Source organism: Oncorhynchus mykiss, chromosome 6, assembly GCF_057628025.1.
Source record: "Oncorhynchus mykiss isolate SJ-2025 chromosome 6, ASM5762802v1, whole genome shotgun sequence".
Classification (NCBI taxonomy): Eukaryota; Metazoa; Chordata; class Actinopteri; order Salmoniformes; family Salmonidae; genus Oncorhynchus; species Oncorhynchus mykiss.
In genome coordinates this window covers 65,659,907-65,676,059 of record NC_143027.1, presented here as the reverse complement: position 1 = coordinate 65,676,059, position 16,153 = coordinate 65,659,907, and the positions used below count along the sequence as shown (strand labels likewise).

General features: G+C 44.6%; 1 protein-coding gene across 2 annotated transcripts; it reads right to left on the bottom strand.

The window, feature by feature from the left end:
* Positions 1-53: 53 nt before the first annotated feature.
* On the bottom strand, positions 54-9,583 carry LOC110526370 (RNA polymerase-associated protein CTR9 homolog). 2 transcript variants are annotated; one of them, XM_090238597.1, is made up of 22 exons: positions 9,380-9,583; positions 8,826-8,924; positions 7,755-7,994; positions 7,545-7,662; positions 7,363-7,452; positions 7,024-7,280; positions 6,826-6,933; positions 6,498-6,734; positions 6,132-6,350; positions 4,215-4,398; positions 3,850-4,124; positions 3,661-3,748; positions 3,398-3,546; positions 3,167-3,283; positions 2,459-2,604; positions 2,302-2,373; positions 1,964-2,099; positions 1,607-1,756; positions 1,340-1,467; positions 1,154-1,253; positions 930-1,036; positions 54-830 (listed from the first exon to the last, which is right to left on the bottom strand). In XM_090238597.1, exons 1-22 carry the CDS (start codon positions 9,422-9,424, stop codon positions 437-439), a joined length of 3,459 nt encoding a protein of 1,152 aa, XP_090094723.1. In that variant the 5' UTR covers positions 9,425-9,583; the 3' UTR covers positions 54-436. The 2 variants fall into 2 exon arrangements, with proteins under 2 accessions (XP_090094723.1, XP_021462962.1); XM_021607287.3 differs by having other exon boundaries at positions 1,613-1,756.
* Between the last annotated feature and the right edge of the window lie 6,570 nt (positions 9,584-16,153).

Genomic DNA, 16,153 nt, shown 5'->3' with positions numbered 1-16,153 from the left:
GTTTTCCAATGTCACACAAGCAGCTTCATCATCAGAAATAGAAAAAAAAACTATTTATTTTGTGTTTGTTTATTATCTACATAGAATTTGTCCCAAATCTGGGCCAATTCACTAATTTTCCATGACATCACCTCTTCCAATCATTTTAAGATATAAAATATATGGGTTACAGCTGTCAGAATACTTACAAGTCACATTTCCCATCAATCATCAACAAAACAAAAGCACACGAGGTACAGCATCAATGCAAAAGTCTTAACAGTCTGGTGACAAAAAACAATTAAAGACAACCCACATTATGGGCCACAATGCTACACTGCATGTGCTCATTTCAATTTCATGGTACAAACCAAGACGGAACAAAAAAGCCTCTACAAAAATCAATGTCAAAATAACTTTTTTTTTTTGGAAAAAAGTCAGTTCTGAGTTTGAAGCCTCAGTCGCTGTCAGAGCCAGAGCCGTGGTTGGAGGCCTCGTTGGCAGAGCCCCCTGGTTCTGATCCATTGTCGGAGCGGCGTGGGGAGCCCGCCGGAGAGCCCGCTTCAGAGCCAGAGGCTGCGGCCGGTGAGCCTGGCCGGGACTCGTTCTCCGACCCAGAGCGGCTCCTCTTGCTCTCGTTATCAGACTGCTCTGAGTCAGACTGCTGCTGCACTCTCTTCCTCTTCACTGGACGTTCGCTGCCTGAGTCGCTACCCGAGTTTCCAGAGCGTTGGGGGCTTCCAGCGTCGCTGCCAGAGCGGTTCCGGCCCCCGTCGGACTCACTGTCGGAGGCGATGCGCTTCTTGTGGCTGCTCTCATTATCAGAGCCTGAACCACTGTCTCTGGGGTTTCTGGGTGGTCAACAGATATATGACATATTAGTGGCACAAAACTCTTCGGAGTTGTATTTTCATGTAGCATTTTATGTACGAATGAGTTTATGCCCTTACCGGTCTTCAGCAATTTTCAGTCCATCCTCGTCTGATGAAGAGTCAGAGGATGAGATGATGGCCTTCGACTTGATCTTGCCTTTGAGAGACGGTGGCACAGGCTCGGCCTAGACAAAAACAGAACGGTTACAACTCTGGGCCTAAGGCCGGGCATTTGGGTAAAACAAAAAAAATATATACCATTAGAAAGACAAAAAGACAGTAACAAACTAGATTTAACTGACCCTTTGGAACTTCTTGCCGCCCGCTCTGGGTTTGCGTTGCTTTTTGGGCCGTGAGCCTCCTTCCTCGTCATCGCTGCCATCGTCACCCCCTTTGTTGGATCTGAAATACACAGTCACAGTGCCACTCACACCAGGCCATTTTCCTACCGGTCACTACAAATAAAACACTTTCCACAGCAGTCTCACCTCCTCCTCTTCTTGCGGCCCTCCTCCTCACTTCCGCTGCCACCCTTCCTCTTCTTCCTCCTTCTCACTGGCAGGTCCTCATCAGAGCCATCGTTGACAAACTCATCAAAGTCACCCCCTTTCTTGCGCTGGGGAGAACAAAACAAACAATATGGTCACACTGCACCCTAGAGCCTTTGTTTGAGGTTCATATCAATCTGATGTGCCATGAGCTAATCATTGATCAACCCAAACCTCTGCGTTGCACTAGCTGTTCGACACATTTACACTCACTCGGCCGCCACCTTTCTTCTTCTCTTTCCTTTCCTCCTTCATTCCATCGGCGAAGGAGAGCAGACCCTTGGTCTTCTCCACATACATGGCTCTCTGCTCCAGCAGCTTCTTCTGATCCTCTTCCTGCTTGGTTCTCTTCTCCTCCTGGTGGGGCAGGAGGAAGACAAGGTCAGTGGGTTAGTCACACTGTTATAAAGGAATACATTTACAGTGGACCAAAGAAACATGTTACTCAAGACATCACAGGCTCAAGTAAGGTCTGTTTACTTAAATGTCTTATCCATTATGGTTTACAAGTACAACATAGAAGGGATGAGGGACTTGTGGAGATGTGACATTCCATAGACAGACCTGTTCTTTATGCATCTGTTGGCGCAGGAAGTCCCTCTCCTGATCCTGTTTGGCCCGGATCTCCTTCTCCTCCTCGTCCTGCTTCCTGGCCCGAGCCACGTGGTACTGGGCCTGACTCAGCAGGTCAGAGCATTGCCTGCAACGGCCCCCACACAAACACAGCTCACAATCCAGGCTTAGCCCGACATCTGATGGCTGGGCTCAGCTGTCATTCCTCTAATTCCTCTGAGATATGATCTGAATTTTGGCTAAGAGTGGTTTATTGATTTACTGAAGGCTATGAAGTAAGTACTGGCCTGAATTTGGATTTTAGAGGGGAGATATTTGTTCAAACTGACCTGGCCTCAGTGGAGGCAAGCACTAGGTCGAACCTCATCTTGTCACCAGCCTTGGCAAGGTAGCTGAAATACCTGAAACAAAAAGAGAAGACAGAATTAGGCTGAGAAAAGTGAAGGATCATTTTAGGAGAGGTGTTAAAGTGAGTTTAGGGTGTACCGGTGGGCCAGCTCCAGCTCTTTGACAGCACTGAGTACAGCCTTTAGGTTACTCTTCTCATCCTTCAGCACCAGAGTGGCCAGCCTCTGCAGCACCAGGGCCACGTTGAACATCAGCACCGTGTCACTGGGGGCCACGTGACGCGCCTGGGGACACAGCCAGCCACTTTTGTTTTCTTCCATTTAACCTTTATTTAACTAGGCAAGTCAGTTTAGAACAAATTCTTATTTACAATGACGGCCTACCCCGGCCAAACCCTAACGATGCTGGGCCAATTGTGCGCCGCCATATGAGACTCCCAGTCACGGCCGGTTGTGATACAGCTTGGAACCGAACCAGGGTCTGTAGTGATGCCTCTAGCACTGAGATGCAGTGCGTTAGACCACTGCGCAACTCGGGAGCCATCAGTGAGTAACAGGTAGCGTTGCAAAATTCCATGAACTTTCAATAAATTCCCTGGTTTCCCAGAAATCCTGGTTGGAGGATATTGAATTTCCTGTTTATTCCCATCTGATTACGGGAATCCTCAAACCGGGATTTCAGGAAAACCTTGGAATTTATAGAAAGTTCTCAGAATTTTGCAACCCTAGTAACAGAACACTCACACAAGGGTCACCCTGCTCTCACATAAACAAGCTCAGTCAAATGAAGCCCAGCCATAGGGTTACTAAAAGGAATGAGAGACGCTTCGTTTCACACAAATCTCACCTTCAGCAGAGTCTGTTTGCACTCCTGGAGTTTCCCGCATTTGAAGAGTGCCCGAGCAAGGTACAGCAGCACCTCAGTGTTCTGATGCTTGTAGAATTTCTTCAGACAGTTCTCGTACTAAACGGCACAATGAGTGGATAAGATATTTTAATAGAACTCAAGTAAAAAAAAATGTAAAAAGGAATATAAAAAACCCTGCAGTGTGTACTATGAGCCAGTACAGAGCCTTACCATCTGCACAGCGCTGATGTACTGTTTCTGCTCCACGTAGATGTGGGCCAGATTGAGCCAGACGTCGCTGATATCAGCTGTGGCTTCTCTCACCTGGGCAAACACGTCACGGGCCTCTCGGTAGTAGCCCTTATGGGCCAGGACGGCACCTGGACAGAAAAGACAGCAAACTCTGAGGTATTTACATGCTAATAGTTAATACTCAGACTTGACTGTGCTTAAGCATTTATGTGAATACAATGAGTGAGAGAAGGCCAACAAACCTATGCCGTTGGCAGCGTAAAGATTCTTGGAGTCGTTTCGTAGGACCTGTTTGTAAATGGCCAGGGCTCGATCCTGATGTCTCTTTTCCTGGAGGGACACAACCACAGACACAGACAAATGATGAAGGCAATGTTTCTGACAGTGATGATTTATGGCTCCACATCAAAACAATTGATATTCTGCCGTACCTTCTCCCGGTCCCTAGTGGGCTGGTGCAGGGTCTGGAGCCACACGTTGCCCAGGGCCAGCATGGAGTAGGTGTCGTTCTGAGTGGACGGCTGCTTGAGGATACGCTCAAACTTCTTCTGACCCGGACCCCACTCCTGCTTGGCCAAGTGGAGATTCCCGATCAGGGACCAGGCGTCTGGGTGATCCTGATTAATCTGCAGAGCCTCTTTGAACCAGTCGGAAGCTTCATAGAAGTTTCCTTTGTCACGAGCCATTGCCCCAAGACGCAGGTAACCTGCAAGCAACAACAAAGGACCAATTGATACGCACACACCCTAAGGAGACAGCCATTAACCAAAACATACAGTGTGTCTTCAGTGCTTACAGTCAACGTAGTTGGGATGTTCCCTCAGGATGTTCTTGTAGAGTTTCTCCGCCTCGTGGAATTCGCACATGGCCTCGTAGAGCCTGGCTAGGTTGTAAGAGGTGGTGACAGAGATGGCGTTGTAGTAATGCTCGTCATGCTCGCCCTCAGCTTTGGCCCGCTCCAAAGAAGCCAGGAAGTATTTCTAAACATGGACAGACAGAACAAACCCCTGAAAACTATTTATAGCTCTGTTGTGTCTACTAGTTGGGCGATGCTTGGAATGACACATCATCCTGTCCAAACACCATTGATATACGATTGTATAGTAAAAAAAAAAAAATTGTTAAAAAAATCTGGGGGGTGTGCGTTGCACAGACGGGGTCAGTCGATTGGCGGGAAGAAAGCACTATAAAGGACACATTTCTAGGCCTGAACAGTGTAAAGCCTAGTTATTTATCTAGTTGAGGCTGTAAAATGATATACAAAATTGGTAGAGCGGTTTCTCTTGTTTATAAAAAATGCTCCGACATCAGTTAAAAACTAACATTATAGCCGTATCAAGTGTAGTCCACTGTCATTTCATTAGGCTACTTTCCAACAGTTTCAGACAAAAAAATTAAAAAAGGCGTGATGGGATTTCACTATAGTACAGTCTGCCTTATGCCATAACAGAAAAAAACTATGGCTCCTTGGAGGAAAAAAAAGCTAATCTTTGCCTGTTTGGTTTCAGGCTGAATGATAAAAGTGAGCCAGCAGACCTGACATAACGGTGAGCCAGCAGACCTGAATAAAGGTGAGCCAGCAGACCTGAATAAAGGTGAGCCAGCAGACCTGAATAAAGGTGAGCCAGCAGACCTGAATAAAGGTGAGCCAGCAGACCTGAATAAAGGTGAGCCAGCAGACCTGAATAAAGGTGAGCCAGCAGACCTGAATAAAGGTGAGCCAGCAGACCTGAATAAAGGTGAGCCAGCAGACCTGAATAAAGGTGAGCCAGCAGACCTGACCTAAGTCACTTTCAGAACGTGTAAAAAGACAATCAGGGCAAAGGATCGACAGACTACAAACCTCCGTCAACATTTACAAGTCCATCATCCTGCTGAGTTCGCTACTCTGGGGCAGAAAAGTTGAACATGCTGGTGTTCCTTGCCAGAAACCATTAGGTAGGCCTAAGACATGGTTTAAATAAAATAAAAAAAACAGACCTAAAAGGTTCAGGGCCATTCCCCTCAGAAATGTCCGGGAACTTGCAGGTGCCTTGGTGGAAGAGTGTGGTAATATCTCACAGCAAGAACTGGCAAATCTGGTGCAGTCCATGAGGAGGAGATGCACTGCAGTACTTAACGCAGTTGGTGGCCACACCAGATACTGGCTGTTACTTTTGACCTCCCCCTTTGTTCAGGGACACATTATTCAATTTCTGTTAGTCACATGTCTGTGGAACTTGTTCAGTTGTTGAATCTTGTTATGTTCATACAAATATTTGTATGTTCAGTTTGCTGAAAATAAACAGTTGACAGTGAGAGAATGTTTCTTTTTTTGCTGAGTTTACATTGTTCTCTTGCATTATGTTAACAGTTTAACAACCTCATATGTATTGAACATTTAGGCTATGGCAAATAGGGAATAGGCCATTTGGCATGTCGCCCTGCTGTGTGCTCTGTGCAGCGCTGTTGTTCGCTGCCAGACTCCAGAGGTGCAGTCAAATTCAAATACGCTAAACTATCGTGTGACATTACGATGTCGTCACTATCAACAATGGCTGTCAAACACCGTCGATAGACGACACAATCGAAAATCACCCAACCCTAGTGTCTACCATTACCAAAGGCAAGTTACGAAACTACAAATAACCATTAAAGTAGTTAATGAATTAATTGCTACAACATGTAATGACTAATTCTAGTCAGGCAGCTCTGCCATCCTCCTAAACTGTACCTTGGCCTCTCCCAGGTTCCCCAGTCTGAAGTGGAGAGCCCCCAGGTTGTTGAGGATCTCAGGGGGGACGTCAGCCTGGACCTTCTCCTGCAGAATGCGGGTGGCCGTGCCGTAGGCAGAGAGGGCGCCCTGGATGTCGGTCTGCTCCAGGATCTGGGCCAGCTCGATCCAGGCCTCCACGTCATCAGGGTACTGCTCGGTCACCTTCTTCAGATGACCCTGCAGAACAAAGACATTACATGTTATTGATTTTTACAATAGTGCTGATTGACATCTACAGAGTTACAAGTGAAGAGATAATGCCACAAAGATCAGACAAACACATACTTCATGTGAGGTTCACCTTCACATAGCGGTTTTACTTACTTTGGCAATGTCTCTCTTTTCCTGATCATCTGAAGTAGCATAAAGAGAGCCCAGGATCTTCATGGTTTCATAGTTGTTGGGGTAGGCCTTTAGGACCTTCTCAAAGCACTGGGCTGCATTCTCCTTGTCTCTACGGTACACGTACATCTGCCCCAGGCCAAAGAAAGGCAGCACAAAGGTAGACGAGGCAAACTGGGTGGCCTGGTAGTAGTACTGGAAGGCCTGGTCATAGTCCTCCTGAAACACACAAGCAAGGAGAGATGTAATGCCAATTCAATTAGAAAAGCAAAAGTCTTCCCGAAAAATAAACTGAGGCCTTAGCGCTTACCTGTACATGAAAGGAGCGGGCCAACTGGTAGCAGCTCTCAGCCTGCATAGCTTCCACCTCTGTGTTGTGAAAGGCATGGAGAGCCAGGTGCTGCACTTTACTGTAGTCCTGAAAATAAGTACATCAATGTGAATGATAAACGATGCTCAGGTCAAGACATGTTACTATATACCAGGAATAAGATGACAACCTTCTCACCTTTTTGAAGAAGAAGTGGTTAGCCAGGTGGTTGAGCACCATGGGGTTGCTGGGGTCGATGGTGTAGGCTCTGGATAAGAGCTGCACTCCATTCTTGATGGAGTCGGGCTCCTTGCTGTTGAGCTCCAGCACAGCCAAGCCCACAAGGGCTCCCACACACTTGGAGTTGAGCTCCAGGGCCCGGCCAAAGGCCAGACGGGCCTTCTCCAGCTTACTGAGCTTGACAAAGCAGTGGCCCATCCCCAGCCTCACTTCGGCTGGGAAGATAAATAGTGACAGTATATTAGGAGACACCAGGGATATTATTTATAATATGACAGGTGCAAGTGAAATGCTTACCAGGACATCCAGGGTTTGTGCGTAGAGCCTTCTTATAGTAGGCCAGTGCTCCCCTGTAATCCTTCTTATTGAAGGAGATGCAAGCTTTACCTGTTGAAATAAAATGTATAATGGTTAGGCCCTATTTCAAAGTGAACCTTTGTGGTTGTAATGGTAGATCTTTCCCTTTGTGATTTACTTACCAAGTAGAGCAGGGATGTTATTGGTGGACTGATTCAAGACAAAGTGGAACTGAGCGTCAGCCTGGTCCATTTTGTCCCCCTCCAGCAGACAGAAACAGGCTCTTCCCAACAAGTGGTTCTGTTACAAACAAATAGAATACATTTATGATTTTTTATGATGGGGAAATTAACTTTCACATTATCCAATAACTGTTAAGCAGATTTTCTTACCTGGTCGTACATGATGATCTTGTCTGCCATGGTGTAGAGCAGGGTGGCCTGAGTGATGAGCTCCTTCTTGGCATCTTTGTTCTTCTCTTTACGTGCCTGCTGGACATAGTAGGCTGCCAAGGTGTCCAGACAGGTCATCTGGTCCTTCTCATGGTCTCTGTAGTCCAGGTTCCCATCGATACGGGCCGCCTCCAGCAGCTTGACAAAGTCCTCCGTCTTCGTCTGTTTGTAATACTCCAGCTAAAAGAAAAATGTTTTTGTTTATTTTGGTGACAAACAATCCCTGAACAAACCCTCAGTCAGTGGGAATGCAACTACATAACTCACCAGGGAGGATAGCCCATTTCCTGGACCAGAGTTCTGTGTGACACCTTGGGAGATATTTGCCGACCCGTACCTGTGCCTGTTTGGTAACGCTTTTCCCACGTCTGAGAATATATCAGCGGTTGGTGGACAGTTCCAATAAGGAAATTGTTGTTTACGTCACCGGGCTGTGCCCAGGAAAGGATTACATTAAATTGTTAGATGCTACCACCCCCCCCCCCCCAAATCAAAACATTCCATGTTGTGTCTCGCTTGTGTGTTTCACACTTGTTTGTCTAGCTAATCAACCTCACAATTGGGCAGCATGCTGCTGCAGACGGGTAGTAGAACAGAGCGTGTTCGCGCAAACATTGACATCCATGTTTGGTTTTGACTTGGGGATGGTATCCTCTAACAAATGGATTAAATTATTTCCTTCAGCGATGCAGACGACAATTTCCTTAACAGAACTGTCCACGGATATACTCTCCAACATGGGAAAAGTGTCTCCAAACAGACACAGGCCAGCAAATATCTCACACGTCTATCCAATGGTATGCCCTAAGACGGAATGTTACTGTAAAATAACTGTACATGGCGGCAAGCCTGTAGGGCTACAGGGAGGAGTTACAGGTAACAGTACAAATTACAATCTAACTGTATTTGATGCAACACTCACACAGAGTAAAATGTACAACTATCAATTCAACCATTACATTTTTTAAGGCTTAAATGAATTCTCATTCCAGTCTGTGTATTCATACTTACAGCAAGAGCAATCCATATGTGCAACTGTGTGTGCTCCTGTTTCAGGATACTGATGACCTCATCTCCTTCTGGCAACTGGTCGAAATCAAGCTCAATAACCTGCAGAACAAATAATTGATTCACTAACAATACACGGGTCTACGTGAACACCAGTTTGTACACATACAACATGACCTTTAACCTATGGCTAAAAAGCTTGATCAGAGGCCAAGTTATTTTATTAAATGTTTTGACTGGGGAGAAGAAGTGGCTGCATTTTATTGGTTCCTGAGACTTGTATCTCACGTTAATTAACTAGCTAACTAGTTCGCTTACTGAATGATCTGAACGACAATATAAACTGTAGCAATAGACAACTTGCAAGTCTAACCTGGGTTATGACCCATCATTTTCATGACTAATAATAAAAAATGTTTTTTACAAAATCTCAGAAGTTCTTAGCGATCTAGCTGACGTTAGTCAACAAACACAGGGCAATACTACGTTAATAGCTAACGTTAGTAGGCTAGCTGTAGCAATCCACGGTCAAACAAAGCAGCGTAGCTAGTCCTTACCTCGTCGGTGTCCCGTAAGGGGATTTCAATTGAACCCCGAGACATATTGGCTGATGGAAATCCACGTCCCTACTCTAATATATTCCCAAAATGTGTTCAGCTGTACCCGTGGTCTCAAAGATCTGGCTCCACTTCCGCTCTAGAACAAATGCATAGGTGTTCACAAAACAATGTCCGGGTAGTACAGCGAGCGACTGGTGGAATGATATGACCCACTAGTGTAATACCGGTAGCAAATGTTTTATCTCTCTTCTTGGCAGCCTAAACTTATTTCGACTGAAAGAGAAACATTCTGTATTTTCACAGTAGTATTTGTTGTATTTTCAAAAGTAGTAGGTATACTAGTTGTTTAGAAATCTGTAAATGTTTGTTAATAATAAATGGTGTTGTGTTCACTATTTTACCATGCGCAAAGTAGGGAACTTGAATTTGTTCATTATGCAGTGCGCCAGTGTGCCTTTCCATTCAAGCTCCATAGTGGTCGTGTTCGAGAGCATCAAAACCGTGATGTATCATGGGTACATTATGACTGACTGATCTACAAATAATAAAAGACAAGAAAGGGAAATAAATATTTGATTGATGATTGCTTAAGGGAGGGAAAAATAAGACAATAATAAAAGCTGTTATAATTGTGATAATCCTCTGTGATGTGTTTCTGTGACCTGTGCCCAGTTCAGGTCTTCATTGACCCTGCCCTATCCAAAAGATTCTGATCGCTACTGTATGAAAAAAACAAACTAGTGATTTCCTATTGGTTTATGCGTGAGATGTTATGCAGATGATCTAGAATAATTTGATATGTTAAACTGACTAATGTTAATTCAAAAAGTCCATTAACTGTGTTATTGTTTGCTGGCTTGAGCCAGCAATCGGTGGAGCTAAGGGGAGGGAGTGGAGGTGTCAGCTGGTTTTGATGTGTGGCAGTGAATGATAAAAACAGGCAAAGGCTACACTCACTGAAGAGCATCTTGAGGGTTTCCCACTGCAAACTGGCAGCAATAGAGCTGTCTAAAATTAGGGTGCATTTTTTACCAGCTTATGTGATGAGATGTAGCTAGTTATTATATGTTTTCGAATGAACATTTTCTGCAGCTTTCAAAGGAATATTCCTCAACTGGGAGATAATACTTTATTTGTATGTATTCTCACCCTTTTCTAATATATCTAACATGGTTAGGGTAAGTATATATGTCTTGTATAACTTCATAATGCAATCTTGATTAATTAATAACTGTAAACATCTAATGTAGACTATTTGACATCTAGTAAGCTTAGACAACCTCTCTCTGTTTTATTTTGTAATGTTTCCACAGTCTTTCTTTGCTTCGTGTGCTGTTGACTGACCTGCAGTTTCAGTTACATGACTGTCACAAATCTAGTCCCTGGTTAGGTTAAAGTTCTGAGGGGTCATTCCTTTCTCTTGCCCAGGGACCCAAAAGGAAAAAACACCTGAGTTCAGGAAACATAAGTTAACAAAAGAACATTCCCATTCTAACTGGATCTTAATACATTACCGTGCATGTAAGTATGGTATTATATGCAGATGATGCACTTCTACAGCGATGGCTTGTTAAGGACTATTCTAACTCAGACTTTCCCCCCACAATCAAATAGACATATTTGATATTTTACTTACAAAAACAACACTACGATTCTAACAATTTCTTCAAACTCAAACTTCAGACTTTTTCAGACTAATTTGTAAACCAGTATGACAAGTATTTTATATGCAATGTCATATTTTTCTTTATACAGAGAGATGTTATGGCCTCGGAGAACTTAATGAATGTAGGTCAGAGTTTTCATGGTGAAAAATGTAATCTTAATTAAGAGTTTAATCTTCTGAGCAGCCACGGTGAGAACCATGAAAGCAGCCGGCCATCAACAGACCAGGCCGATGAGAGATGACAGAAGGGGATACATAGCATGAGCACTCTCAAGAGACTCTGGAGTTAGCTCCATAGAGCATTACCTGGTACCGGATAGCAATGAAAGTAAGCATTGATTTTAATATTTACATATTGTCAATGGCACTAAACATTATTATAATACAGAACATCTTGATAACCAGGCATTTATTTTCTCAGATCAGGAAACAGAATGCTTTTATTTTTAAAGATGTGAATAGACATTTAAGTTTAAAACTACTTTCACCACTGCATTTTGACTTCTGCATTTGCTAATTTTGAAATTGTACATGACATAGCCAAATGGATGTTTTAGTGTGGAGCAGCTATGGACCAGAGGATTCTACTGAAGAATCCGTGGGCACAAGTACATTTTCTGAGGAAGAGCTTCTTGATATAACATTTGAGGCATGCAATACCACTGGCACAGGTACAGATCATCTCTTGTAATGACAGCTGTACATTAGTGTTCTTTTTGTATACTCGCATGCTTCCTAAGTCTTTGTTCTCAATAGGAGAGGTTCTGGCCTCCACGATCATGCAGTACCTGCAGACTATGACTAGCCAGAGCCCAGAACAGGACAGGCTGAATGCTTTGAATCGTATGCTGGACCCTGAGTGCCGGGACCCCGCTATTAGCAGGGCCAAATTCCAATCCACCATGAGGGAGTGGATTGCCCAGTGCAGCCAGGATGGGTAAAGAAAAAACCTTCAGACAGTTAACTGCTATAGAATGTTCATCTGCAGCTGCCTTATAATCAACAACATGCCTCAGAAATTCTGCCACTAAAAATGACTGACATTTTTAGTTGACTACATCTGTTTGTGTGATTTATTTTGATATAACATTGGTTAACCTGCTAATCCGCTTTGTATCTATAACTGGAGACTAATGATTGTTTGTATCTTTCAGCATGCATGAGGACGACAAACATATTTCAGGGGAAAACCCTTGTAAAGTGTCTATAAATGGTAAGGTTTTGCTTTTGTAGGCAGCCTGGGAATCTGTCTCAGATATCAGTGTAATTCACTCACTGTGCAATTCACTCATTGTGTTGTTACGGATGGATTTCTCAGGTCCTGAGATCAAAACTGCCTTCTCAGAGAGAGAACAGTGTTATTGGTAAGTTATTCAGCTTTCTCAGTCACTCATGATTTGACTCTTTCTATGCAGTACTTTTTTCTGTATTTTACTGTATTCAACTGGTTTCCAGTTGAAGCTCGCATTGGCCCTCCCACCCCAACGGGAGGGCATCTCCCGCTCAGCCCAGTCCAAGCTATTCTCCGTCCTGGCACCCCAGGGGTGGACCCAGCTTCCCCCTGAAGCTAGTACAGCAGAGTCCCTGCCCATCTTTCGAAAACATCTGAAACCCTACCTCTTCAAACAGTATCTTAAATAATCGTCCTCCTCACCTCCCCTTTTTAAATACACTTACCCCCCCCCCCACACACACACACACACACACACCCACACACCCTTCTAGCTCTGACTCTACTAACAGCTACGTTGTTGAGGAAAATGTTACTTTCTATGCCTGTGAGATGTGGTTGTCCCACTTAGCTATCTCAAGATGAATGCACTAACTGCAAGTCGCTCTGGATAAGAGCATCTGCTAAATTACTAAAGTGTAAAATGTAAATGTATTAATGCTGTAAATCTGACTACTCCTTTGGCTCTAGTGACTCCAGGGAGCTGTTGGCCACTGTGTCTGAGCTGAAGCATGCGCACAGTAGAATGAGTAAGCAAAACAACAGCCTGTTGAGGACTGTATCTCAGGGTGAGGACACCAACCTGCAGCTCACAGTGGAGATCACTGAACTAAGTGCCAAGCTGGCCAGGTACTGTCTGTGAGGATAGAGAAATATGTTGTTTTGATATGGTGGAACATTATATGGATTCATTATTGCAAGGCGTGGTAGTTCTAATGATTTACTGTTGTAAAACTGTTTATGTGACATCCCCAGTGCCCAGCGGTCAGCAATGAGAACCAGGTCCCTTGTGGAGGAGCTTGAGGATGCCAGGAGATCCCTGATGGCACAGGAGAGAGCCAGCCAAGCCCAGGCTAGCAGCTGCAAACTGGTACTGCACTCAGCTCTTAGCAGGAAATTACATATAAGGAAATGGCATATAAGGAAATGGTATACAAATGTCTTAGACCAAAGGGTGGATGATTTTTATTGGAATGCATACATTTCCATATACATTTTTTTTCTTCAATTTTAGAGCAAAGAATGTGACTGTCTGAAATCACACATTAAAGTGCTTGAAGACCAGGTAAATTTGATCTTTATTATTATTTCCTAATAAATGTACAAAGTGTGTGATGTCACATACTGTATATTATATGTGCGTGACACAATCACTTTTATATCTGCAGAATGAACAACTCACACTCGAGGGGACTTGTTCTGAAGATTGTCTCAACAAATTGAGAAAGGTTAATGCTGAGATGAGGGTAAGAACTGTTGGCCAGAACATGTCTGTCTGTCACTGAGATAAGAGTGCAGTAATGGAGATCCTCTAATTTGTTTTGCAGGAGGAACTTGAAGAGACCCATGTCATGCTGGCTGTAAGAGACAGGGAACTCACTAAAGTTAGTATACCATACCTTCACACATAGACGGTTCATTCTCTGTTTTACAATGACTGCATTGGTAGATTTGTATTTTTTTATTGTTCCTTTCCAGAAAGACATACTGATGGATAAGCTGAAGAACTCTCATCTGGAGAACCACAGAATCATTGAGGTATCTTCATAATAACATTCATCATTTCAAGTGCCTGCAGTTATGCCTGTGCGCTAGCAGAAAGTAGCTCTGATTGTTTTTTCCTTGTCGTTGAAGGGGCTACAGTCAGAGTTTATGCATTTATCAGAGCATTCCCAGCAAGCTCTTTTGAGGTAAGTGCTGTCAATCATTTCTATGTCCATATGCTACTCGTCATTATTTTTGTTGCCAACATCTCACCCAACAGCTGTTCAGGTGCCATATTTGTTGGGGCTCATTCGTTACTGAGAATGTGCTGTATGTGAGTGACATAATCACAAAGGGACATGCTAGGGGTCAGAGGGGTCAGTGTGTTTCACGTGGTGCTGTGTTGCTGTAATTCCTAGGTTTGACAGGCACTGTGGCAGTCCAACAGGTTTCCAGGGAAGGAGTGGAGGGGTTCCTAACCACCGCTCTCTGCATGCTGAGATCCAGGACATTCAGCAGGTGACAAAGGCTTTAGTTCTGCAGTTGGTTATCAAAAGCCCTATCGTGTTACTATAGGTTTATTATAATGATGTATTTCCCTCAGCAGCGTGGGGTTCTGGAGGAGATGACTGGTCCAGTATGTGGGGTTTGGTCCTCTCACACTCAGAGGGAAGATATCCAAAACATAATTCACAGGATCAAGTCTGCTGAGCTGGCCCACCTTCTCCACGCACACTACCCAGAGAGGGTGAGAACACACACACACACACACACACACACACACACACACACACACACACACACACACACACACACACACACACACACACACACACACACACACACACACACACACACACACACACACACACACTTGTGTCTGATGAATGATAAAAGTGTAGAAAGGGTCTGATGTCTGTTCAATCACTCAGGATTCTGTTGGTGGTTGTGCTGTTGAGACCCTGGAGAGGCCATATCCCCACAGCCAACAGCCACAGCCTAGCATCAAGCAGCAGCTGGTTAATGTGTATGTGAGTTTTTATCCCCTTCTCTCTTCTGTTGTGATTACTGACATAATAAAAGTATGACAATGGTTGCTATTTCTTGAAACGCATTCTGACAATAAAAATAAAGTCTGGTGTTGCTACTTGCCAGAGCAATTATATGGACTACCATTATATCATCAGCAGTAGTTACTGGCTTTCTGTCTAATATAAGTGCAGATAAGTGCAGTTTTAGAATCCTTGGTTGCTTCAAGATGTAACAATGTGTGAGTGAGTTGTTTATCAAGTTCAGGCTGTTCTTCCAGACTGAAGGAACTGGAGCAGCAGATGACTCTGTGGGAGGAGAGAGAGGAGAAGGTGGCGGAACAACGGAGGCTACAGGAGCAGCAGGAGCAGAGGCAGAAGCCCCAGGCCAAGAGGGCAGCTGTGGTGAACTGGTGGAGAACCCTTAAGGTGGAGGGGGGTAGGACCAAGGTCAAGCCGGAAGACAGCCTGACCCAGCCCAGCAAGACCCTCACTGATACAGATTCCAAGCTCCAACAGGCAAAGCACACCATCACAAAGATTAGGGAGCAGGTATGCCACCTTGAGTCAGCTCTGAGAACTGCCCAGGAGGACGTAGCTGAGCACAAATACATTCAGGACAGGGTGGGTGTTCTTCACAAAGACAAGAAGACCAACACGGTGAGAGAGGGACCTGGCTGGACTGGGGAGGAGGCATCAAAGGAGCGTAAGGACGTGGCTGTGGCTACAGACCATGTGGAGGACCCAGGTAGATCAGAGAAGGTAGCAGCCCAGCTTGTGACCTCAGAGGGTCTGCTGGTGACCCTCAGGAGGATGGAGGCCATGGTCAGCATTGCCCTGGAGGCAGCTGAGCTGGTCAGGGAGAGTCAGCGAAGGGTCAGCCAGGTCAAGGAGAGGATGGAGAGTATCACTCAGAAGATGGAGGAAGCTCTGACCAGAGCAGCGCACACAGAAGATCAGCTCAGTGCCCTGGAGGCCAGGGTCACAGCCAAACCTCAGGTCAGTTTGCATAGTCTATTCTGTGTATTACAAGAATAGTGAGCTCAAATAAGCCCTGACAGTAAAAGTTTAGAATTTTCTTTAATCTAGTATCTGCATGTTTAATATGCAGCCCCACATCTATGTTCACATATCAGCTTTTG

What these genes read in the sequence shown, in the direction of transcription:
- LOC110526370 (XM_090238597.1), bottom strand. Translation starts at nt 9,424, where the DNA reads ATGTCTCGGGGTTCAATTGAAATCCCCTTACGGGACACCGACGAG. An exon ending in CACAAACCCTGGATGTCCTG is followed by an intron (nt 7,281 to 7,362) that starts GTAAGCATTTCA and finishes TTATCTTCCCAG; the next exon opens with CCGAAGTGAGGCTGGGGATG. An exon ending in GCGGCAAGAAGTTCCAAAGG is followed by an intron (nt 1,037 to 1,153) that starts GTCAGTTAAATC and finishes GTTTTTGTCTAG; the next exon opens with GCCGAGCCTGTGCCACCGTC.